General features: G+C 43.9%; 1 protein-coding gene across 1 annotated transcript in view; it reads left to right on the forward strand.

The window, feature by feature from the left end:
• LOC137416767 (uncharacterized) overlaps nt 1-20,001 on the forward strand; it is a 34,899-nt gene extending 14,898 nt beyond the window's left edge. Inside the window, exon 4 of the mRNA XM_078770242.1 lies at nt 18,518-20,001. Within this exon, the coding sequence (XP_078626368.1) occupies nt 18,518-19,797 (1,280 nt within the window). The 3' untranslated portion in view covers nt 19,798-20,001. The remainder of the gene's footprint in view (nt 1-18,517) is intronic.
• Nucleotides 20,002-26,742: the final 6,741 nt, after the last annotated feature.

Consider the following 26,742-nt stretch of genomic DNA (forward strand, 5'->3'; position numbering starts at 1 on the left):
TGCAACAGGCATTAAATCAGACCATTCATGAGCAGCAATGGTAGTTTCAATATAACATCAATATAACAATACGAGGACGAGGTGAATATAACAACATTCAATATAACAATGGTTAGCGCAGCGCAGCATTTGGGGGCATACATACCATTCAAACTACTGGATAATGTCACAGTGAGTTTCGCTGAAGTGTCCGCACGCCCTGGTTGTCCCGGGTTTTATAGACGGCCCCTTCCGTAGCGAGCACCCCTGGGTTCACCTTGGTATAGTTTCACTACAAAGGATAAAGTTGAAGAAGTATGGTGAGAATTGGAATTGGAAAAGTGTCTGCTGGTGAGGATTGAGTTATGAAGGAAGGAGAGAAAAAAAAACCGGTGAGGTGAAACACATGGTCGAAGGACGAACGAACGGACACGGGGAGAGAAGGAAATTACATATACCAGTGAGGTACCCGTGCATAGCACGGGTACCTCACTGGTATATGTAATTTCCTCTACGCACGGGTGGCAGGCCAGAAGCAAACAGACAATACAGAAACGGCGAATGCTAAAGCATGAAACCAATAAATTCCACATTCCTGTCACACCTTCAGTCGCACGTGGACATGACAGCAAGTTCGTGAAGGACTTCCCTGAAAAACGTACCTGTTCGCAAACAAACAGGTTCGTGTGTTCCATACCCAGTCAATGGCGAATCTGCATGTGGCGATCCGTAAATTCACGTTTAGAAAGTAGAATAATACTGAGAAAGTAGAAAGTTTAGAAAGAAAATAAATATATCATCATGGCATTTCGTCATTCACTTGAACTCGATATCTCTTTTTTCATTCCAAACAGCATAACTCCAATCACAAATTAAATAACATCAATATAAAAAATAAACTTTCAACAACATTCATGACATAAACAAATATTGAAATCCTGATGTGTAGTTCCATACGGTTGGGTGAATACAATTACGAAATCAAAATCGTAATTGTATTCACTCAATTCCAATCATCAATTGATACTTCAACAATCTCTATCTCAACGAACTCTATCTCACCCTCTCTCTGTTCTTTTCACCCTATCCTTTGCTCAAGGTCATCTGCCAGCATCCTGGAAATCAGCAAACATTACCGCTTTACACAAAAAAGGTGCAAAAACAGATCCTTGCAACTACAGACCAATCAGCCTGCTCCCAATTATCAGCAAAGTCATGGAATCCATCATTGCTTCGGATATGAAATCTTTCCTCTTCTCCAATGGCTTGATCTCTGATCATCAATTTGGTTTCAGACCAGGTCACTCTACTCTGGACATGCTGCTTCTGCTGTCTCAACAATGGATGGAGGTCCTCAATGCCAAACAGGAAATCAGAGTTGTCTCCCTTGACATATCACGTGCCTTCAATACGGTCTGGCACCCAGCTCTGCTCACCAAACTCTCCTCCTATGGTATCCATGGAAATCTCCATGCATGGCTTGCGGACTTCCTCTCTGGTCGTAGTCAACGTGTGGCCCTGAATGGATTTCTCTCATCTCCCCTTCCCGTTCAGGCTGGAGTTCCCCAAGGCAGTGTGCTGGGCCCTGTGCTTTTTCTGGTCTTTATCAATGATCTCTCCGACTCTCTGGAAAATCCTCTGTATCTCTTTGCTGATGACTCCACTCTCTGCCGCTCCATTCCTCTTCCCTCAGATCGGCAGTCTGCAGCCTCCTCACTCTCTGAAGACCTGGACAAAATCACAGACTGGTCAAACATGTGGAACATGTCTTTCAATCCTGACAAATCTCACACTCTTACTATGTCTCTCCGAAAAGATCGACTGGACAACCCTCCCATCTACTTTCTCAACAATCCTCTCCAAGAAGTTCTGTCGCTCAAGCTTTTGGGTCTCACCATCTGCCATGATCTTTCTTGGGAAAACCACATTTCCAAGCTGGCCTCCAAAGCCAGTCGCCGACTGGGCATCCTCCGTCGTGCGAAGTCCTTCCTAGGCACACCTGAGCTCCTCACCACATACAAGGCTTTCATCCGTAGCTCAATGGAATACTGTTCTCCCCTATGGGCTGGTGCTCCTGCCTCACACCTGGCTCGGCTTCACGCTGTTGAATCCAAACCTTTCAGAATCATTGGAATCTCCCGCGATGAAGCTATCTCTGAGGGCCTTTCACTCACTCACCGCAGGCAGGTAGGTGGTCTTTCTATCTTCTACCGACTCCTCTCCAGCCTTGCTCCCCCAGCTCTCTCTGTGCTCTGTCCCCCAAATATTCCTACAGGTCGCACAAGATCTGCCATCCACCCTCTGATGGTTAAACTGCCAAAATCTCGGCTCTCTGCTCACCTTCACTCTTTCATTCCTCTTTTCTCCCGCCTCTGGAACAAACTCCCATACTCACTTCAATCACACTCCTCCCTCCAGGTCTTCAAAACAGCTGTTCATCACCATCTTCCGCTTCCGGTCCGGTCTGGAGAGGACGCTGGCGTTACTTGTTCGCCGCTTCTCCGACTGGGCCATTGTACATAGTTTGCTTTTCTGGTGGTCGTGGCGGATTTTTGACCGTTGGGTCTGCCATCTGCTCGGTCCCGGCTCTGCTCCTGGCTTCGCCTGCCCGGCTCCTCCACTGTTTCCTCAGGCCCGCTCCCGTTGTTTGCCGCTGTGGTCTTGATTAGCGGCTGCAGTCGTTTGCCGCTGCGTTTGCCGCTTTGCCTCCTCGACCTTGGCCTCGTACTCGTCCCTTCGCTCCTGCCTGGCATGGCTCTGAGGTACTCCACCACAAGGCTTCTTCTGCTCAATACCCGCTCCACCCCATCATGCATCTCTGCCATCAAATCAAATGGACTCCTCCGACGACCCAGGTACATTCACCGTGGCTCCGGTCGTAAGTTTGTTTATTTGCAATCAGGTCACTCCATCCCCGTCCTCTGGTCGGCTCAGCGCACTCTCACTCTTCGTCCCAGCGCACCTGGTCACAGCAACGCACACGATCGCACCTCCTGCCTACGAACCCTGGCTAAATCACCTGAATTCATCCCTGCTGTTCAAAACAACATCAAGCTCACCCTGTTCAACACCCGGTCCCTCAACAACAAATGCCTCATCCTGAACGAATACATCCTGGATAACAAACTGGACTTTCTCTGTCTCACCGAAACCTGGCAACAACCTCTGGACTACTACACACTTAACCTCACCACACCCAATGGATATTCCTACGTCAATAAACCACGCTCGGGGGGCCGAGGTGGTGGAATTGCCGTTATCCACCGTCAAGACATCAAGACCAACCTCATCTCCATCTCATCTGCTCCATCATTTGAACACCTGGCTTTAAAACTCTCTGGTCGCACGCAGTCAGTCATGGCTGTCGTCTACCGCCCTCCCAAACCACACCCATCATTCCTGTCTGACTTCTCCTACTTTCTGACCCAGCTATGTTCCCTCTCCCCCTCAATCCTCCTCCTTGGTGATTTCAATATCCACATGGACTCCACTGACTCCACAATAACCACTGACTTCACTGATTTACTCACCTGCTTTAACCTCACTCAACATGTCGACTTTCCTACCCATATCCGTGGTCACATTTTGGACCTTGTCTGCTCCACTGGATTAAATTTGCACCATCTCTATGGCTCTGACCTCACCCTCTCTGACCACTTAGCCATCACTCTGACCATCAACATCCCCGCCCCAACACCAAGGCATTATCGCACAATCAACTTCCGTAAGCTAAACGCTCTTTCACCTACCTCATTCTCATCCACCCTCTCTGAAAAAATGTCCACTTCTCCCTTCATTGACCTCCACACCCCTTCTGACCTCACTGACTACTACAACCACACTCTCTCCTCCTGCCTTGACCAGCTTGCGCCTGTAAAAACCAAAACAGTTTCTTTCACCCATTCTGCTCCCTGGTTTACCCCTGAACTCCACCTGATGAAAACTCGTGCTCGCCAACTTGAAAGACTCCGCAATAAAACGGGTCTCACAGTTCACTCCCAAGCCTACAAGGACCACCTACAACACTACAAAGATGCCCTCTCCCGCGCCCGCTCTGCCTACTACTCTCAAATTATCCACTCTGGCTCCGGAAACCCAAAAGCACTCTTCTCGACAATAAACAAACTCCTCCGCCCCCTGAACACCACCACCCAGTCATTCACAGTAGACAACTGCATCTCCTTCCTCTCTTTCTTCCAACGCAAAATTGACAACATCTACAACAGCTTGACCACCGCCGCACCCGCTCCCCCTCCAACCACCTGCCCCCCCTTGTCCTGCCATCCCCTGTCTCGGTTCTCCCCAATCTCCCCTACTGACCTCTCTGAACTCCTCATAGGAATGAAAACTGCCACCTGCACTCTTGACCCCATCCCCTCCAGCTTTGTCAAAGCCTCCCTCCCTGCTCTCTCTCCACTTATCATTGCAACAATAAACTCCTCCCTGTCTACAGGCATCGTCCCACCTTCCCTCAAAATTGCTGCTGTTACCCCCATTCTAAAAAAACCTGGTCTAAACCCTGACACCCTAAACAACTTCAGACCCATCTCCAACCTACCCTTTCTGTCAAAAGTTTTGGAATGCACTGTAGCCACTCAACTCAAACATCATCTCTCTGCCAATAACCTGAATGAAACATTCCAATCCGGATTCCGGTCCAACCACAGTACTGAAACTGCTCTCCTCAAAATCACCAACGACCTTCTCCTCTCCTCTGACGCTGGCAACCTCAACATTCTCGTCCTCCTCGACCTCAGCGCTGCCTTTGACACCATCGATCACACTATCCTCCTCACCCGACTTGAATCCACCTTTAACGTTACCGGCACTGCCCTCTCTTGGATTAAATCATACCTCTATGACAGATGCCAGTTCATCTCCATCAATAACTGCAAATCCCCCACTGCTCCCCTCCCCCAAGGTGTCCCCCAAGGTTCAGTTCTTGGCCCCCTCCTCTTCATCCTTTACCTGTCCCCGCTCGGTCACTTAATCCGCCGTCATGGTCTCCAATTCCACTGCTTCGCCGATGACATCCAGCTTTTCATCTCCACCAAGTTCGTCTCCACCGACACCCACTCTATCCTGACAAACTGCATCACTGAAATAAAATCCTGGCTTCAAATCAACTTCCTCAAGCTTAACTGTGATAAATCTGAAATAATCATCATTGGCCCAAAAACGCTCACAAAATCCACCCATAACTTTGCCCTCAACATCGACGGTATCCCAGTATCCACCTCCCCTCACATCCGGAATCTTGGTGTCATCTTTGACCAAACCCTTTCCTTCGACAAATACACTAAACAGATCACAAAGTCAGCCTTCTATCACCTGAAAAACATTGCCCGTCTCCGCTCATCCCTCTCCTCCACGGCTGCAGAAACCCTCATCCACGCCTTCATCACCTCCCGTCTGGACTACTGCAATAGCCTCCTCTATGGTTCACCCTCAAAAATCACCAATAAACTCCAATACATTCAGAACTCCGCTGCCCATCTACTCACCCATTCCCGGACCCGTGACCACATCACCCCCGTCCTTTACAAGCTTCACTGGCTCCCCATCCCCCAGAGAATCCAGTACAAAATCCTCCTCTTGACATACAAAGCCCTCCATAACCTGGCCCCATCCTACCTGGCTGACCTCCTCTCCAGACACACTCCCACCCGCAACCTCCGCTCTGCTGGTACAAACCTCCTGACCCCCTCCATCCGGACCAAATTCAGATCCTGGGGGGACAGGGCCTTCTCCATCGCTGCGCCCACCCTCTGGAACTCACTACCTCACACCATCAGAGACTCCTCCTCACTCACCACATTCAAAACATCACTAAAGACCCACCTGTTCAACACTGCATTCAACATTCAACCCACAGCATTTAACCCCTGACTATCTCTTCTCCTTCTCCCTCCTTTTGCTTTAAATATTTCCCTATTGATTCTTGTCTTTTTTGCAATTGTTGTTTTCATGTATTGTTATGCATTATGTTTGCCACTCTGTCAAAGCGCCTTTGGGCTTCTGGAAAAGCGCTATACAAAATAAATGAATTATTATTATTATTATTATCTCTTATCTTCCCCCATCCAAAACCTTGATCTTTTCTACCCCCACTAATTCACCCCAGATTAGTCTAGTAGGAAGACTAGGTCCCCCTGCACCCCCCGGAGATATACTTCTAATCAGTGTTTCTAGATTGGAAAAAATGTGTAGAAAATGACTAGCTATGGCCCCAAGCTGAAAACATGTCCCACATACCATTTTTATGCAAATTACTGCTGCCATTATCAAAAAAAGACTAGGTCCCCCTGCACCCCCCCGGAGATATACTTCTAATCAGTGTTTCTAGATTGGGAAAAATGTGTAGAAAATGACTAGCTATGGCCCCAAGCTGAAAAAATGTCCCACATACCATTTTTATGCAAATTACTGCTGCCATTATCAAAAAAACGATTTTTGACATATCTCAGCCAATATTGCAGATAATTGAAAAATGAAGGTGTCTAGACCCATGTTTTGAAGGGCATAGATCATGATAGAACTATTCATAACATGATTACATGTGTCTATGGTATACTAGTATGCTAATTAGTGCTTTATTTACAAAATAATCACAGTTTTACGAAATAATAGACTCATATTAAGGTCCGTCTACACAGACGTTAACACAAAGTTTTATTTTTCTAAATACCCTGTGAAATTCACCGAATGCCCTGTGAAACCTGGGATTCTTCTCCAGCTTTTTCAAGGGCCCGACTTTTCCCTTCCCTTTGAAGGCACTGGTGCAGTCTTCTCCGCTGAACACATAGTACCCCAGGAGAGTGGCACAGTAGTCCTCTCCCAGGGATTCTGCCAGCTCAGAGACGTTGACAAGTTGGCGATGCTTCCCTGACCCTGTATCCAGGTACACCGTCAGCTTGATGTTGTGGGCATGGTGGAGCAGGATCAGGAGGATGTCTGTGTCCGGTGTTCTGACTACAGCGTTCTTGTATCCGATGGTAGCAGCATGATGGAGGTACAGAACCACCCTGGTATCAGTCTCTTCCTGGTTGCTGTAGATCGTGGGGAGTTCACGTACCTCGACCTGAAACACAAAAAGGCACCGCATTTCAATCACCAGTCACTGCCAGTTTCAGTATATCTCCGGGGGGTGCAGGGGGACCTAGTCTTTTTTTGATAATGGCAGCAGTAATTTGCATAAAAATGGTATGTGGGACATTTTTTCAGCTTGGGGCCATAGCTAGTCATTTTCTACACATTTTTTCCAATCTAGAAACACTGATTAGAAGTATATCTCTGGGGGGTGCAGGGGGACCTAGTCTTCCTACTAGACTAGATCCACCTTGTTTGAAATTCCAACTTCTTTCCTGGAAGTCTTGGCAGTGTCCATATGTTTTATACCTCTCCCACCCCCCACCCCCCTTCCCATGCCTCCGCCCCAAAGCCCTCTCCCTCCCACAGTTCTCTCGATGTCTCCATGTCTCTCGGTCCCTGCTCTCAAATGTTGTGTTTGTGTCCTTCCCCCTCTCTCCCCATCTTGTCTACCGCTCCCGATGTTATTTGTTTTGTGTGTCTGTTTGTCTTTCTGTGTGATTAATGTTCGCTCTTTCACGAGCCTCGATCTTGTACACAAAAAAAAAAAAAAAAAAAAAATGAACACGATTAACGTTAAACCATTTAACATTACGATTGAATGACGGTTGTATTGGGATATTATCAAACCCGCACATTGCCGTCATCTGTCCACTTCTGAGTTCGCGGCAGGTTCATAATTCTCATCAAAATCTAAACAGTATTTGTAGAATTTCAATAAAAGCCACATCACTGTTCATATCGGTAAATATCTATATTATAATAGCCGTAGATGATTCTGTCTGTCTGTCTGTCTATCTGTTGGGTGTCTGTCCGGGGTGTGGCTTACTCGGTTTGCAGAGTCGCTCCACCCATAGCTCCACCCATTCTGGGAGTGGCTATAAACAAATATCCACCATTTTATTAACTCGCATAGCTTTGAGTCCTGTTTTGTAGGCCCGTGGTGTCTTGCTCTCCCCCAGTTTTATTTCAAATCAAATTCGATAAATCATTTCATTTTTCACAGTCGCTAACATAGTTTTAGACTCGGTTGAAAAAAAACGGGAAGAAAATCCGATGAAAGTTGCCGTTTATAGAACGAAATGAATTCTCAAAGGCCTGTAACTTCAAGGCCATTGAGTCTCTCTCACGCCTTTATCTCCAATCTAACTCACCATATGATTTCATTTTTATCGATGGTTTTACTTTTAGACTCGGTGTCAGCAATAATTGAGAACAATCCACACACGCGGGAAAATGCAGAGATATATTTTTTAAAATCGCGTCATGGTGTATCATACACCGCCCAACATGACACCGCCGGCAATGTGTCGATATATATTTAAAATTCGCTTTTGCTTTTCCGTTATGATATATTACTATTTCGTTTGATGATAGTCGTCACAAAAACGTCAACAATGATGCCGACATATATTTCTTCGTTTTTATTTCATTCAACATATTAGCCGGAAGTAAAATATGTTTCAGGAAATTACCGAGAGATATTTCTTCGTTTTTTTTATTAGTTATGTGCGCATACACTTTAAATAGGTTTATTTGAAATCTTTAATTTTCCACAAACATTCCACACACGTGGGAAAATGCAGAGATATATTTTTTAAAATCGCGTCATGGTGTATCATACACCGCCCAACATGACACCGACGGCAATGTGTCGATATCTATTTTAAATTCGATATATCATTTCATTTTTCACAGTCGCTAACATAGTTTTAGACTCGGTTGAAAAAAAACGAGAAGAAAATCCGATGAAAGTTGCCGTTTATAGAACGAAATGAATTCTCAAATGCCTGTAACTTCAAGGCCATTGAGTCTCTCTCACGCCTTTATCTCCAATCTAACTCACCATATGATTTCATTTTTATCGATGGTTTTAGAGTCGGTGTCAGCAATAATTGAGAACATTCCACACACGCGGGAAAATGCAGATATATTTTTTAAAATCGCGTCATGGTGTATCATACACCGCCTAACATGACACCGACGGCAACGTGTCGATACATATTAAAAATTCGATATATCATTTCATTTTTCACAGTCGCTAACATAGTTTTCGACTCGGTTGAAAAAAAACGGGAAGGAAATCCAATGAAAGTTGCCGTTTATAGAACGAAATGAATTCTCAAACGCCTGTAACTTCAACTTCAAGGCCATTGAGTCTCTCTCACGCCTTTATCTCCAATCTAACTCACCATATGATTTCATTTTTATCGATGGTTTTGGACTCGGTGTCAGCAATAATTGAGAACATTCCACACACGCGGGAAAATGCAGAGATATATTTTTAAAAATCGCGTCATGGTGTATCATACACCGCCCAACATGACACCGACGGCAACGTGTCGATATATATTAAAAATTCGCTTTTGCTTTTCCGTTAAGATATATTACTTTTTCGTTTGATGACAGTCGTCACAAAAACGTCAACAATGATGCCGACATATATTTCTTCGTTTTTATTTAATTCAACATTATTAGCCGGAAGTAAAATATGTTTCAGGAAATTACCGAGAGATATTTCTTCGTTTTTTAAAATTAGTTATGTGCGAATACACTTTAAATAGGTTTATTTGAAATCTTTAATTTTCCACAATATAATTTACTTGCCATTTATCATTTGATGATTACGAGACAAATTCCTCTTGAGGATCGTGACAATTCATGCGCTGCGTGGAAACTTCTATTTCCAAAATGAATGAGACGATCGATGAAGAACGCAGACTTGAACAGGATGCAGCAAGAAAACGAATGAGACGGGCGAACGAGTCCATCGACGAACGTCAATGCAAACTTGCGGGGTCACCCGTGGGAATCCCACGGGCATGGATGTGTGTGACATTTCGACATATTGAGTTAGATGCTGCACATTCATTTTTACAAAATGGTTACTGGCAAGTCATCAGATCCAGAAATGGTGTAAAAACCACCGTTTAGAGGCCATTTTTCCCCGCAAAGCGGGGGTTGGCCTTTTCGGGGACCGTGGTAGTTGTTGTTTTTTTGTCCCCTTTTTGAAGCAATGTTTTACGGCCGGATGCCCTTCCTGACGCCAACCCTTTTTGCCGCCTTCAACGACAAACAGGGAATTACCAGTGAACTGGTACTCAATTAGCCGACCTCGGAAGGATGACAGGCTGAGTCAACCCCCCTGGCATTAATTCGGCGATCGACCGAGATTCGAACCCAGGATCCTAAGCCGGCACCCTAGCCGCTAGCCCAACACCAGAAATGGTGTCATGAACACAATTTATTTACGCACAAGCACAAAAGCAAGACGGGCCGATTTCCGATTCCGACGGGTCGACGGGCGAGACGGGCCGGTTTCCGATTCCGACGGGCCGATTTGGAGCAAGAAAAAGAACGAGACGGGAGAAAAAGGAGAGAAACGAGACGGGGAAAGCCGATTGGAGAGGCGAGTGAGGCGCGATTGGAGAGGAGTGTGAGGCGCGATTGGAGAGGAGTGTGAGGCGTGATTGGAGAGGAGTGTGAGGCACGATTGGAGAGGAGTGATTGGAGGGGAGTGTGAGGCACGATTGGAGAGGAGTGTGAGGCGCGATTGGAGAGGAGTGTGAGGCGCGATTGGAGAGGAGTGTGAGGCGCGATTGGAGAGGCGTGTGAAGGATTGCAGAGGAGAGGAGTGTGAGGGATTGGAGAGGTGAGGGATTGGAAAGGAGAGGGATGTGAGGGTTTGGAGAGGAGAGGAGTGCTAGGTGGAGAGAGGAGAGTGTCAGGTGGAGACAGGAGAGTGTCAGGTGGAGACAGGAGAGTGTCAGGTGGAGAGGAGTGAGGGGTCACATATTATGTGAAATAACTAAATTCACACCATTTCTGGATCTGATGACTTGCCAGTAACCATTTTGTAAAAATGAATGTGCAGCATATAACTCAATATGTCGAAATGTCACACACATCCATGCCCGTGGGATTCCCACGGGTGACCCCGCTAGTTATTCTATAGTGTTTGGAAAAACTGGGAAATCGGAAAAAAATTGGAAATACAATATAGCCTATTTTACTCCAAGGGGTCCCAGGAATACTGTTACGTGCTCCTCCCCAACCCCCGGTCACGGTGTACCTCCGAGCCCCGAGAGGAGTCACGGCAGAAAAATGTGTTATTCTGCATGTCAAAGATCAATGGTGACGCCACAACAATTGTTACCAACAAACAAATATTGTATTAAGATCACAAGAATAACAGTACAACAATAATAGTAATCAAAAGTACAATCAATATATGTCCTATGATGGTACCATCAGTTGCGTGATATATAATTCACTGTGTTCCAAGTGAGTGAACCAAGAACATTCCCAATGTCTCTTTCCCGGCTTCAAACCAAAGTTGAATCCGGTTTCAAGCCAAAGTCGATCCCAGCTTCAAGCCAAAGTCGATCCGCTCCAGCGATCGTCAGAACAATGTCTAATCGACCAGAATCCCATTCGGATGACAGGCACAGTCACGCGGCCAGAGCTGCGCAAAGGCGCCGACCAAGCGACTGGGAAATCACACCCTCGGGTATGGACGTTTCACAGCTCCAAATCGGCGAACCGCAGATTTACCTTCAAAATCCACGTTACACACACATGCACCAGATAAATGTCTGAATGCAGTGAAAACAGCTGAAGCGAAGCAAAGACCTTTGCGCATTGGGATGCGCAAAGCGCGCAAGTCAAAATGGCTGACGGCCCATTCTCGAGGCGTAACGGCACGACGATGATTCTCCTCGGACTCAACTGCCAATACCTGACACGCAGGTTGATCTGTCACGGCGATAACTCTGTCGCAGGAATCCCTTCCCGGGAAACCCGAAAGTTCACTTGCGACTCTCGTTCGGCAACGTTCGCTCAGGACCTTGAAGCAACGAGCTTCTTCTCTGACTTCACTTGCTCCGCCTTCTTTTCTCTCCCTCTTCCTCTTCATCATCATCCGGTTCCGGATTCATTTCAAACATTAATTTTTTTACCTTCTGAAAACAATAATATCTATTTCCCTCAAACGACAACAATAATAATACATGGAATCAAAAATGCTTACAGTGGATGAAAACCACAACAACGAAAGTGACGAATCCATAACACTTCCCCCCCTCTCAAGAAAGAAAGTTTGAACATACTGAAAACTTTCTTTGCAGGCAAAAATTCTTTTAACAAACAAAAGTAAAACTCACACCCAAATCATCAATTCCCGTGAGCAACGATAATTACTATTTCCCAAAAATAAAGCAACAAAACTTCCAAGCAACCTACAGAAATTTCCAAAGTTAGTTCACACTGGACAAAGCATCAGCAATGACATTGTCCCTGCCCTTTACATGCTCAATTTCCAAGTTGAACTCCTGCAAAGCCAAACTCCACCTCATCAACCTCTCATTTTTATTTTTCATTTTTTTGAATGAAGGTTAAGGAGTTATGATCAAAAATCCAAAGCAAAGCAAATCGATAGCACTTTTTGAAGGAGGCCGAGCTGAGAGCCAGGTTTCATGGTGGTTGGGTGGTGAGGCTTGGGAGTATTCACTGCATGGACGCATTTAGGAACGTGGAGTTCACGGGTTAATCCGTGTAGGAATCTTGGCTCGGCTGATCCTGAGCACTCAGTGCTTCCAACTCTTCTCTAGATCATAAAAATCATAATCGCGGTTGTAGAGTCGGGTGCTGTAGTCACGTGAGTAGCGGTCCCCATCTCGGCTACCACCGTAATAGTCATCCCATCGAGAGTTGCCAAAACTGCGCTGCTGCTGCTGGGAGCCTCCGTAGTAATCACGACTGCGGCCGCCACCAAAACTGCGACTCCCACCCCGGGAGCCATAGCCACCCCTGAAACTACCTCCACGTTTTCCTCCTCTGGAGCCCCCTCGACGCCCATGGCCTGCCTTCTCTACTGTTATGGTCCAACCATCCAAATCCTTGCCATTCAAATCCTTTTCTGCATCTTTGGCGTCCTTTGTGTTTTCCAATGTGACAAAGCCAAACTCTCTCGACTTTTGCGTCTCCCTGTCTTTTATCAGCAGCACTTCCAAGAGTGGTCCATATTTGCCAAAGATAGAGTCCAGAACATCTTCACTTGTGTCAAAGTTCAGTCCACCTACAAAGAGCTTGCCAACATTGCCTCCATCCATGACTTGTGTGTGCTGACACTTAGTTTCAGGGTACTCGACAAGAAGTGCCTGTGCAAAGCGTGACATCAGTACCTTCTCCTTCTCTTCAGAGCGCTTCCTACCCATAGCACGAGTCCCGGCACAGGATGGAAAGATACCCGGCATCTCCTGCTCTAACTGTGTGCGGTGTTATTTTCCAATCTAGGCTTTTCAACAAACATCGGATTACCAGAAACTGGACCACCGGCCAAATCATTCCCGATAACAAAAGAGATTCCCTCTACAGGAAGAGTGGCTTGTAAATCTACGGTGACCGGTCCTGACACCAAATCAGACTTCAAATGGATGACATGAAGTGGAGCTTTAACATAGCCACCAACCCCCTGTAAAAGAACATTAACACCAGTTGCCGTCTTCTCTGGCAATGGCAAAATGCCTTCAAGCATCAAAGATTTATGTGCTCCTGTGTCCCTCAATACCATAACAGGTCTCTGGTTCGTTAAGTCTCCATCCAGTGACACAAACCCCTCAGAAATGAAAGGTTTGTAACCCCCTTGAACAAGGTCGTTCTGTGATGCCGTGACTTTGGCATGGAATCCTTCACAAGGCACTGTCCTCCAAGGACGATTTCTCGTATTTGCCAATGCATTCGGAGTTGTACTCGTCTGACTCCGCTCCTGATTTTTCCTTTTCAGTGCGTAACATTGGAACATCAAATGCCCAGGTTTCTTGCAAAAAGCGCAAGTAGGCCCGGAGGAAAAACTCGTGGTCTGCCTCGAGCCCCCCCGGAAGATTAGTCTGTCTTGGAACTGTAGTCTTCTGATCCCTAAAAGTCGCGGTGTCAGATTTGTCTTCATTGTCATCTCCAGGCCGCCTGTGAATATTTGTTCTCCACACCTGATTTACCATAACTCCCCTGGCTAACTCTAGGCGAGAAGTTAGGTTTGTGGAACCCCATCCTGTCAAGGCATAGTCATCTGCCACGGATGCTGCCTCATACAACTCTGGTACTTTCTTTTCATCCAGATGTCATTTAATGTTAGCGTGGACACACTGTTTGAATTCCTCCACCAAGATCAATTGTCGCAACAGTTTGAAGTCTTTCCCAATCCCCTTCAAATCACCCCACCTATCAAACATGGTTTCCTTCATTCTGGCAAACTCCACATGGGTTTCACTCTCCCTCTTCCTGGCATTCCGGAATTTTTGCCGGAAAGCTTCAGGGACCAATTCATAGGCTTTGAGAATGGTTTTCTTCACTGTCTCATAATCTGCACATTGGTCAATCGGTAAAGCCGAATAGATATCTTGAGCCTTACCCACCAGAACACTTTGCACTAACATAGTCCAGGACCCCACAGGCAATTTTAGCATTTGAGCCACTTTCTCAAAGTGTAAAAAAAACTTGGCTACCTCCTTTTCATTGAAGGGTGGAACCAGCCTCACATGCCTACCAACATCCGAAGTGTTCTGACTAGTTGTCGAACTAGCCGGCATGGATACGACTTCTCTCCGTTCTCCCATTAATTCCAGCTCCTTGAGTTTAAGCTCCTTCTGATACTCCATGTCACGTTCCTTTAACTCCCTTTCAGTTCTCCTTTCCTCTGCTCTTTCCCCTGCTCTTCTTTCTTCTTCAGCTCTCCTTTCCTCTGTTCTTCTCTCCTCGAGTTCTTGTTCCTGTTCTATTCTTCTTTCCTCGAGTTCCCTTTCAGCTCTCCTTTCCTCTGCTCTTCTTTCCTTGGCTTTCCATTCCAACTCTTTTAACCCTTCCTGGCTCTGCAGTTGCATCTCCATTTTCCGGAGCTCCATATTTTCTTTTTCCTTGGGTAACCAATCCGAGGCTACCTCTGTCCATATTCCTTGTCCCGCCAGAGATTCTACCACCAATGTCTGCATCTCTGCTTTCTTCATATGAGCTCGGACCTCCAAGTTAAAATGTTTGGCCAATATCAAGAGTTCTGATTTTTTTAACGCTTGGAACTGTGCCTCATTAGGGGACGCCGCAAATGTTTCTGCGTCAAACACCATGGTGACTATTAGTTAGCACCTGTTAACCTTCACACAAAAAAAAAAATTCTAAATTTTTTGAAAAATTTGGGAATGTTAGAAAAATTCCAAATTTGGGAATTTTGGGAATTTTAGGGAATTCTCTCCTGGACGAGGATGTTAGGGAATTTAATCCCGGATGAGCTTTGGGAATTTTGTCAGCAAAGACGAGCCCCCAATTTCTTCACAGTACGAGCCCCCAATTTCTCCACAGTACGAGCCCCCAATTTCTGCTACGTGCTCCTCCCCAACCCCCGGTCAGTGTACCTCTGAGCCCCGAGAGGTGTCACGGCAGAAAAATGTGTTATTCTGTATGTCAAAGATCAATGGTGACGCCACACCAATTGTTACGAACAAACAAATATTGTATTAAGATCACACAAGAATAACAGTACAACAATAATAGTAATCAAAAGTACAATCAATATATGTCCTATGATGGTACCATCAGTTGCGTAATATATAACTCACTGTGCTCCAAGTGAGTGAATCAAGAACATTCCCAATGTCTCTTTCCCGGCTTCAAACCAAAGTTGAATCCTGTTTCAAGCCAAAGTCGATCCCAGCTTCAAGCCAAAGTCGATCCGCTCCTGCGATCGTCAGAACGATGTCTAATCGACCAGAATCCCGTTCGGATGACGGGCACAGTCACGTGGCCAAAGCTTCGCAAAGGCGCCCACCAGGCGACTAGGAAATCCAAAGGCGCCCTCCAGGCGACTGGGAAATCACTCCCTCGGGTATGGACGTTCACTGCTCCAAATCGGCGAACTGCAGATTTACCTTCAAAATCCACGTTACACACACACGCACCAGATAAACGTCTGAATGCAGTGAAAACTGCTGAAGCGAAGCAAAGCATGTGAGTCCAAATGGCCGACGGCCCGTTCTCGTGGCGTAACAGCACTCTGATGATTTTCTCCGGACACAACCGCCAAAACCTGACACACAGGTTGATCTGTCAGCGATAACCACTCTGTCGCAGGAATCCCTTTCCCGGGAAACCCGAAAGTTCACTCGCGACTCTCGTTCGACAACGTTCGCTCAGGACCTTGAAGCAACTAGCTTCTTCTCCGACTTCACTTGCTCCGCCCTCTTTTCTCTCCCTCTTCCTCTTCGTCGTCGTCCGGTTCCGGTTTCATTTCAAACATTAATTTTTTTTTACCTTCTGAAAACAATAATATCTATTTCCCTCAAACGACAACAATAATAATACATGGTATCAAAAATGTTTACAGTGGATGAAAACCACAAAAACGGAAGTGACTAATCCATAACAATACCCACTCAAAATATCGTTGCGATCGGTTCAGCCGTTTTTGCAGTACCTTCGATCGGACAGACGGACATTTGGTGAATTATAGAAAGATATATTTGGGGTGAAGGGGTGAAGACTTTAAATATATATTTGGGGTGATATATATATATATATATATATATGTACTGTCACATGAAAAAGTAAGTACACCCCATGTAAAGTTTTGACTTTTTCAACATATTTCAACATACATCTATTTGATCTTCATTTCTACAATATTGACAGATAAAGATGATATAATATAACAAATATCATGAAACATTTACATTTTGTTGTCCATTGTATATTTTAAATAAACATAAATGCAAATTTCACATGTGGAAAAAGTAAGTACACCCCAAGGGTGCCAATATTTTTAGCCACGACTGAAGGAAAGGTGACACATCTACTGTACATTAATAATTTAATGCTCTTCACAGCAAATTATGAAATATTGATGGAATAACTGAAACTAGTAAAACGGTTCTCCAAGGACATTCAAATGGCATTTGGACGAGATAAGTGTGCCGGTGCACATTTGTACAAGGTAAACCAACAAATACAGATAACATAAAAATTGACCTTGAAACAACACTGCAGCAGTTAGACAATGAAGCATCACACAAATACCTCAGAGGGGAAGAGGGCCACCAGGTATGTCACAAACAAATGCGCAAAACAATTGCCAAAGAATATCAACATAGAACGAAGCTGATCCTGAAAACATACCTCTCCCCAAGAAACAAAATCAAAGCCATAAACCAGCTCGCAGTACTTGTATTCCAATACAGCTGCGAAATAATGAACTGGTCCCAATCAGAAATCAATAAGTTAGACAAATCGAGACAACTCCTTACCATCCACAAAATGTTTTACAAAAAAACTGCATCATGAATGTACGTAGAATGGAGGGAGGTACAAAAAATAATTGGACAGAGTGAGAATAGACCAATAAGGCTCATTGGAATGGCTAAGAAAAGGTCGGCTCAAATGGGACAGAAAACAAATCATAATAAGTGCCCAAGATTTGAAAATAATGTTTCAAAGATTGAAAACTGTTTAATAACTTCCACGTAGAAAGCCGCATTGACGGTAGCACCTTTGGGAAAAAATTCTGCATGAACAATTCTATCCGCATCGAAGAACGCAATCAGCATGACCTTCACTTGCGATCTCGACTGACATTCATTTTTAAGGTCTCTGTGACACAGGTGTCTTCAATGGGAGGTCGATACTTTCATTTCCCGATCATACCCTTCCACCCACGACTCATCACCCTTTACCACCTGGGTTAAGAATGTTGGATCTGAAACGCATCGATCAATCAAATTAGATGTATTATTGTTGCACATATGGGACCACACACAATAGTGAGTGGATCAAGAATGCAATTGTACTGCTGAAGAAAACCATGAAGCAATCCTACGACTGGAGAAAACAATGAAACGTCACAAAATGTGACATGTTATGACACGTTTAGACTCAGTAAAGGCAAGCTGAGACACAAGAAACCTTGTCTGTGACTTGGCATGCCTGGTGTATTCAAAGGGTTCATCCGATATTATTCTAAATCTAGTCTCAAGGCAAAGGGTCTTGATGGTCAAATGGAGTTTTAGGGGTCTAATGTGGGTCTTTTTAATGTTAGGTCTGGGCTCAGAGAAGAGCTCGGACACAGAACACGTCATCTCGAACCTTCAACAACGCATTCGATGACACTCTAACCCATCACACGAGGAGAAGGAGCTATTCTAATCTTACACTATGGAAATAACCACACGAAGGGACCTGTATGGTGGTTGCCATTGCCTCTGAGCGGTTTTCTAAAACCACAACAGTTTGAATATCTTGAGGAAAACCCAAAATTTTGCACAGTACTGCATATTTACATCAATGATGTTTTTTTACTTTTTTGCAGTGGAACAAATACATATGCACATGTTTGTGTACATTTGTCAAAATTATATCAAGAGTATTGAACAAAATCACATTTTTTACAGGTCATTTGATGTTGTATTTGCAGATGGATCCATTGAATCTGCAAGGGAGACTGCACCTATTTTTATGAACAGCGTAGACACAGGCCCCCAGAACTCACCAACTGAAACAAACAAGAGGACTTTTTCCAAACACAGCAAAACGAATACTGAATTGTTTGCACACAATAATTTTTACCAGGCTCACAAATCAGAGAAAGATGAACACCCACACAAATGCAAAATTTGTGTAAAATCCTTCAGTTATTCATCCATCTTTACATCACACCTGCACAAACACAATGGTGAGTGCCCATACAAATGCACAAGTTGTGGAAAATCTTTTAATCATTCATCCAACCTTAAATCACACATGAGCATTCACAATGGTGAGCACCCATACAAATGCACAAGTTGTGGAAAATCCTTTAATCGATCATCCACCCTCACAAGGCACATTAAAATTCACAATGGTGAACGCCCATATAAATGTACAAGTTGTGGAAAATCCTTTAATCGATCATCCCACCTTAAATCACACATGAGCATTCACAATGGTGAGCGCCCATACAAATGCACACGTTGTGAAAAATCTTTTTATCGATCATCCCACCTTAAATCACACATGAGCATTCACAATGGTGAACGCCCATATAAATGTACAAGTTGTGGAAAATCTTTTAATCAATCATCCCACCTTAAATCACACATGAGCATTCACAATGGTGAGCGCCCATACAAATGCACAAGTTGTGAAAAATCTTTTAATCAATCATCCACCCTTAAATCACACATGAGCATTCACAATGGTGAGCGCCCATACAAATGCACACGTTGTGGAAAATCTTTTGATCGATCATCCAAACTTAAATCACACATGAGCATTCACAATGGTGAACGCCCATATAAATGTACAAGTTGTGGAAAATCCTTTAATCGATCATCCCACCTTAAATCACACATGAGCATTCACAATGGTGAACGCCCATACAAATGCACAAGTTGTGGAAAATCTTTTAATCGATCATCCCACCTTAAATCACACATGAGCATTCACAATGGTGAGCGCCCATACAAATGCACACGTTGTGAAAAATCTTTTAATCGATCATCCACCCTTAAATCACACATGAGCATTCACAATGGTGAACGCCCATACAAATGCACAAGTTGTGGAAAATCTTTTAATCAATCATCCACCCTTAAATCACACATGAGCATTCACAATGGTGAACGCCCATACAAATGCACAAGATGTGGAAAATCTTTTGATCAGTCATCCAACTTTACAAGGCACATGAGAATTCACAATGGTGAATGCCCATAGAAATGCACAAGTTGTGGAAAATCTTTCAATCAATCAGCCAACCTCACAAAGCACATGAAAATTCACACTGGTGAACGCCCATTTCCAGTTAAAAACGCATCTCTCGCTATGCATGATCAGTGCCAGTTAAAATGTGACTACACAGTCACGTGAAAAAGTAAGTACACCCCATGTAAAGTTTTGACTTTTTCAACATATTTCAACATACAGCTATTTGATCTTCATTTCAACAATATTGATAGATAAAGGTGATCTAATATAACAAATATCATGAAATATTTACATTTTGTAGTCCATTGTATAATTAAATAAACATAAATGCAAATTTGCATGTGAAAAAGTAAGTACACCCCTACATTTATCACTACTTCAAATACCTAATATTAAAATCAGGTGCACCAGCTCCTATACAAATGATTGGAACATCGTTGGAGAGGATCTTGGAGGAACCTGTCTGATTTAAACCTCAGACATTTAGTTTGGTTTGCTCTTTGTTGTTGAAATGTGTGGAATCACCATGCCAAGACCAATAGAGCTCTCTGAGGCCTTCAGAAAGAAGTGTATACGTGCCTATGAGTGTGGGAATGGATTTAAAAAGATCTTCAAACAATTTGAAACCAATCATTCGACTGTCCGGAAGATCATCTGCAAGTGGAGAAGATTCTAAACAACTGCCAACTTGTTCAGGCCAGGCCCCCCAGCAAGTTCAGCCCAAGAGCAGACCGCAAGATGCTGAAAGAAGTTTCTCAGAACCCCAGAATGTCATCACGGGACCTGCAGGTAGCTCTTGCCACTGTTAATGTCAAAGTGCATGAGTCTCCCATTAGAAAGAGGCTGCACAAATTTGATCTACATGGGAGGTGTGCCAGGAGGAAACCTTTGCTGTCCAGAAAGAACATGAGGGCAAGGCTAAAGTTTGCCAATGAACACCTCGGCAAAGACCAGCACTTCTGGAACAATGTGCTCTGGACAGATGAGTCAAAGGGAGAGCTATTTGACCACAGTACCAGAAGACATGTTTGGCGAAAACCAAAGACAGCATTTGAGCACAAGAATCTGATACCACCTGTAAAGCATGGTGGTGGAAATATTATGGTTTGGGGCAGCTTTGCTGCATCATGGCCTGGGCAGCTCACCATCATAGAATCCACTATTAATTAATTCTTCTTTCTACCAGAGGGTGCTTGAAGATAATGTGAGGCCTTCTGTCGGAAAGTTGAAACTCAACTGAAGGTGGACCTTGCAACATGACAATGACCCTAAACATACCAGTAAATCCACCAAGGAATGGCTGAAAAGAAAGAAATGGAGTGTTCTGGAATGGCCAAGTCAAAGCCCGGATCTAAATCCCATCCAGATGTTGTGGGGGGGGGGGGGGAGGGGATGGGGGTGTGGGGCAGTTTGAAACGAGCTTGGCATGCAAGAAACCCCTCAAACATTGCACAGCTGAAAGAATTCTGCGTGGAGGAGTGGGCAAAAATTTCACCCAGGCGATGTCAGAGACTGGAAGACAGTTATAAGAAACGCCTACTTGAGGTTGTTTCTGCCAAAGGGGGCAATACCACCTATTAGAGCCAAGGGTGTACTTACTTTTTCCACATGTGAAATTTGAATTTATGTTTATTTAAATTATAGAATGGACTACAAAATGTAAATGTTTCATGATATTTGTTATATTATATCACCCTTATTTATCAATATTGTTGAAATGAAGATCAAATAGCTGTATGTTGAAATATGTTCAAAAAGTCAAAACTTTACATGGGGTGTATTTACTTTTTCACTGTTTAGCCATGAACTGTTTAGATTTTGGTGACTTGCGTGTGATATGATTCAACGGATGTTTATATGAATCGTTTAAAATAAAAAAGCCTTCAATTTCTGATATTTTACCTTTTCATTTCGGCTTCCCAATTGAAGCCCCGCCCGTAGGGTGGGTACTGTTGCTAGTTCTTTTAATTATCCATGAAGACTTCAAGGCCTTTGAAGATCATTCACTGACTAGCAATGTGAAGCAGTTGCAAGAAATAAGTGGATATAGCTTTTACTCATGTTCGACACCACAAGGACATCTGAAAGATTACTTTCTTTATACTATGTAAATGCAAACGACAAAAAAAAACATTATATATTTTACTTATTAAACTTTTAAATATAATCTTAGAAATACCTGAGTTTTGCAAGCACATCAAATTCCAAACCTGCATGTTATCCGTAATTCATTCATCTTCAACACCATTGTTTCACAGGATTCTAGCATAACTGTCACGACAATTCAACAGATGCCCACAATTTCAATTACTGCTTCCGAAAAAGATCCACTGGGAACTCCTGACAGCCCTCCAAATCAAAAGGCCAGAGATAGCTCACCTGCCAAAGCAAACCCGCGTGCAACTGCATCAATTACAGGTATTTAGTTCCAAATTGTTGCCTCCATGGTTTAAAAAAAACAAACAATTGCATTGACAATTCCATACGCAATTTTAAGACTTTAAAAAACAGTCGGAAGACCAACTTGTATGTGAAGCAAGTGGGAAAGAAAGGTTCATGTGAATCACCATCCCCCAGAGGTCACATAGGCAAAACCATCCACTTCCAGAAGTGGGAGGGAACACACCCCTCCACCCTGCCCAATAATTTACAAGTATTTGCATTTCATTATCAAACAATGTGACGTGCAGACTCCATACTAAGCCGATACCACCGCCACAATGAGGACGTTTGCCGAGCAAATGGCAAATAAGCATTGATGGAAATTAGTTTTACCAAACAATGGAATTTGTAATTAACTTTTTTGAATGCTAATTTACTTCAGACAACCTGGTGCCAGATGTATCATTCTTTGCCTTGAAAACAATATCTTTCAAATTAATATCTTTCTGCAACCTATTTATCGAACTCAGTACAAAAACATTTAAAACAATATTTGAGTCTATTAAAAACATAATGCAACGAGATTTTCTGAATCATTATTCGATATTGTACAGAATTATTTATCATTTGGGAAGACTCAATCTTTTACTAATACTATATTTCAAATCACCATATCTTTAACTATATTACCCTGAGTCATAAAGAAATATTATATGGAATATATGTATATATTGTGTCGCATATAAAAAATGTATAAACTTATATGTATCATTGAAAACTTGCACACAAGATAAGTCGGTTCTAAACACACGATTTTGACAGGTTGTGGCTCATTGAAATCACTCGATTCAGAGATAAATTTTACACTTCCACAGCAGTTGCAACTCGTACCCTTCCGTCGCCAACTCAATGAAAGGGGGTTCTATGGCAGGAAAACCAGGAGGACCCCACTGCTGAGCGAGAGACGTCAGAAAGCCTGACTGGAGTTTGCCAAAAACACACCTGAATAAGCCAAAATCCTTCTGGGAGAATGTCCTGTGGACAGATGAGACCAAATTAGAGCTTTTTGGAAAAGCACATCATCTCTATGTTTCCAGAAAACAAAAGTAAGCCTTCAAAGAAAAGAACACCAACCCTACAGTCAAACATTGTGGAGGTTCATTGATATTTTGGGGTTGCTGTGCTGCCTCTGGAACTGGGTGCCTTAAATGTGTGCATGAAATCAGGGGATTACCATGGAATTTTGGAGCACAATGTTCAACACAGTGTCAGAAAGCTGGGTCTTTGGTGAACGTCATGGGTCTTGCAACAGGACGATGACCCCAAACACACTTCAAAAAGCACCCAGGAATGGTTGAAGACAAAATGCTGGACTGTTCTTGAGTGGCCAGCAATGGGTCCAGATCGAAATCCCATTGAACACCTGCGGGGAGATCTGATAACAGCAGTTGGGAGAAGGCACCCTTCACATCTGGGAGAACTGGAGCAGTTTGCACAAGTAGAGTGGGCCATACTGCCAGTGGAAAGGTGAAGGAAGCTCATTCATGGCAATAGGAAGCCCTTGACTGCAGTTGTTTTGTCCAAAGGCTGTGCTACCAAGTATTAAGTCTTGGGTGTCAATTTTATGAATGCCATTTATTTTTATTTTCTGATTTAAAAGGATATTGTTGTGTCTACCCTGTAGTGAACACCGCAGGGCGACAGATGACCAAACGAGCTTTCACTCTGAGGCGTTCAATCCAATGGCGGACCTTCTTGTCACTTGCACGGGTCCCACCGGACGTCTTCGGACCTGCGATCATCAACTTCAACCGACAGAATTAAAATTTACCAAAATACCGGCTTTATTGAAGGAATGCTGGCATGAAAATAGTGCCAGGCAACTAAAATTTCTGAATGGGGCATCCCCGCACAGACCCGTATACACACATTGGGAAAAATAACTTGTGAAAATAATGCGTAATGTTTCTGTACTCAGCTGTGAGCAGCTTCTGAAATCGTCCTCGGGAATCGTCCAGGCCCTGAGGGTGCAATCCGGGCATGGCACAGGCCGTGGCGGGAAGTAGGCCTCAGCGCGCCCTTGTTCGCCCAGCCACGCTCGTCTTCATCGTCCGCCTGGAGCAGTTTGGGTGCACCAGCACCCACGTCTCACAGCTCACCCAGACAACGCCCAGCCAGCACCAACGAGCCAGGAAAAGGACAATGCGGCCGCCCAGCCGATCACCCGGACCAAGAAGAAAGAATGCACGAGCTGTGACCGTCTAGAGGAACTTGGCACACCACTGGTGACAACCGTGACTGTTCGCTATCATAGTCCCAACTCAAGACAGATGTTGACCGTTCATATTGAAAGTCCATCGCAAGAGATATCCGCCTTGCACAAACACCAGGACCTGAGAGACAAGAGGATGCACAACTGCACACTATCAATGTCCCACGCAGAGAGATAAAATGTCGGGAACCCAACTCCTTTGCACTCAAGGCTCTGACGTCATCTGACGATTCCCGTGCGTGCCCACCAATTCAATCATCCCATCTTCGCAGTCCTTGCTCAAATCAATCACCGACCAATCACACTTCTTCGGGGCGTGACCTTACGGCCCTGCCTGCTGAATTTTGTCAATGCCATTTCTTTTTATTTCCTGATTTTAAAGGATATATGACGTTCTGAATCAAAAACAAAGGTTCTGTGATATTAACAGTGAAATAAAGAATTGTGGAGACCAAATACTTTTGTCAATTTCAACTTATTTAATTCTAGAAAATTGTGAGTTAGTTGAAAACAGTGCAAGGGTGCCAATATTTTTGGCCACGACTGCAGGAAAGGTGACACGTCCACTGGACATCAATGATTTTATGCTATTCACAGCAATTGATGAAATATAGACAGCATAACTAAAACGACTGCAACGGTTCTCCAAGGACATTCAAATGGAATTTGGTCGAGATAAGTGTGTCAGTGCACATTTGTACAAGGTAAACCAACAAATACAGACAACATAATAAAATTGACCTTGAAACAACAATACAGCAGTTAGAAAAATGAAGCATCACACAAATACCTCAGAGTAGAAGAGGGCCACCAAGTATGTCACAAACAAATGCACAAAATAATCGTAGTGGGGCAACTTAGCATAACAATTGTGCATTTTGTGAGGAAAGTACCAAATTTGGCACACTAGTAGACTATCATATTATGAAAAGATCTGGATATTGGGCCATCTCAGATTCAGAGATTTGATTTTTGCAAGATTTCGATTCGATTGGGATCGAAGAGAACACCTTCTTCGTCTTCTGTACAGTGAAGTTGCCAGCCCTGAATTCTCTGGCTACATCTGGGTGCTTCATTGGGAGTGCAATCATGTCCCTCGGGTGAACAGGGACCCACCTGGCATAGTGTGTGTGGTCTAAGGCATGGAACCATGGGACCAGTTCCGTCAGGGCATCAAGGTACATCGTGAATGAAGCCGGCCGCAGAGAATGCACGTAGACCAGTACCAACATCTCTAGTTCCAGCACAGTTGCCCAGTACTGAAAGTTGGGAATGTCTTCTCCTCTCTGGTGACACCAGTCTTCGAACTCAGGCAGGTCTTCTGCATCATCAGCATACAGTGGCGTTCATACGCACGGTGTTGCAGGATGTGCAGTGCCGCTGCAGTGATTTGATGAGCTCTTCTTGTGCGGGTGACGTGGGCAGCTCGCAGGAAGGAGTCGGCCATCCCTGGCGTTGCAATCTCAGCTTGCAAATCTGCAAAATCTGCTAATCTTGCAAAAATCAAATCTCTGAATCTGAGATGGCCCAATATCCAGATCTTTTCATAATATGATAGTCTGCTAGTGTGCCAAATTTGGTGCTTTCCTCACAAAATGCACATATGTTTTGCTATATTTAGCTTAGCTGCCAGAATATCGCCAAAGAATACCAACGTAAAACAAAGCTGATCCTGAAAACGTACCTCTCCCCCACGAAACAAAATCAAAGCCATAAACCAGCTCGCATTACCTGTATTCCAATACAGCTGCAGAATAATAAACTGGCCCCAATCAGAAATCAGTAAGTTAGACATCAAAACGAGAAAACTTGATTGATTGATAATACCATACTTAAAATAATACTTAAAACTTGATACCATCCACAAAATGTTTTATGAAAACCAATGCATCCTGAAAATGTATGGAGGTACAAAAAAATAATTGGACAGATTGGGGATAGAACAAGAAGGCTCATTGGAATGGCTAAGAAAAGGTTGGTGCGACTGGGACAGAGAACAAATCATCATAAATGCCCAAGATCAAAAAAAAAATGTTTCAAAGATTGAAAAACGTTTCCTAACTTCCACATAGAAAGCCGCATTAACAGAAACACCTATGGGAATAAATTCTGTGTGAACAATTCTTTCCACGTTGAAGAACGCAATTAGCATGACCTTCACTTGCGATCTCGACTGAAGCTCATTTTTAAAGTCTCAGTGATGCAGGTGTCTTCACAGCGAGGTCTGTTACTTTCATTTCCCGACCATACCCATCAACTTACGACTCATCACCCTTTATCACCTTGAGTAAGAATCTAAA

This window comes from Myxine glutinosa, chromosome 1 (assembly GCF_964187855.1).
Source record: "Myxine glutinosa chromosome 1, kmMyxGlut1.1, whole genome shotgun sequence".
In the NCBI taxonomy this organism is placed as follows: domain Eukaryota; kingdom Metazoa; phylum Chordata; class Myxini; order Myxiniformes; family Myxinidae; genus Myxine; species Myxine glutinosa.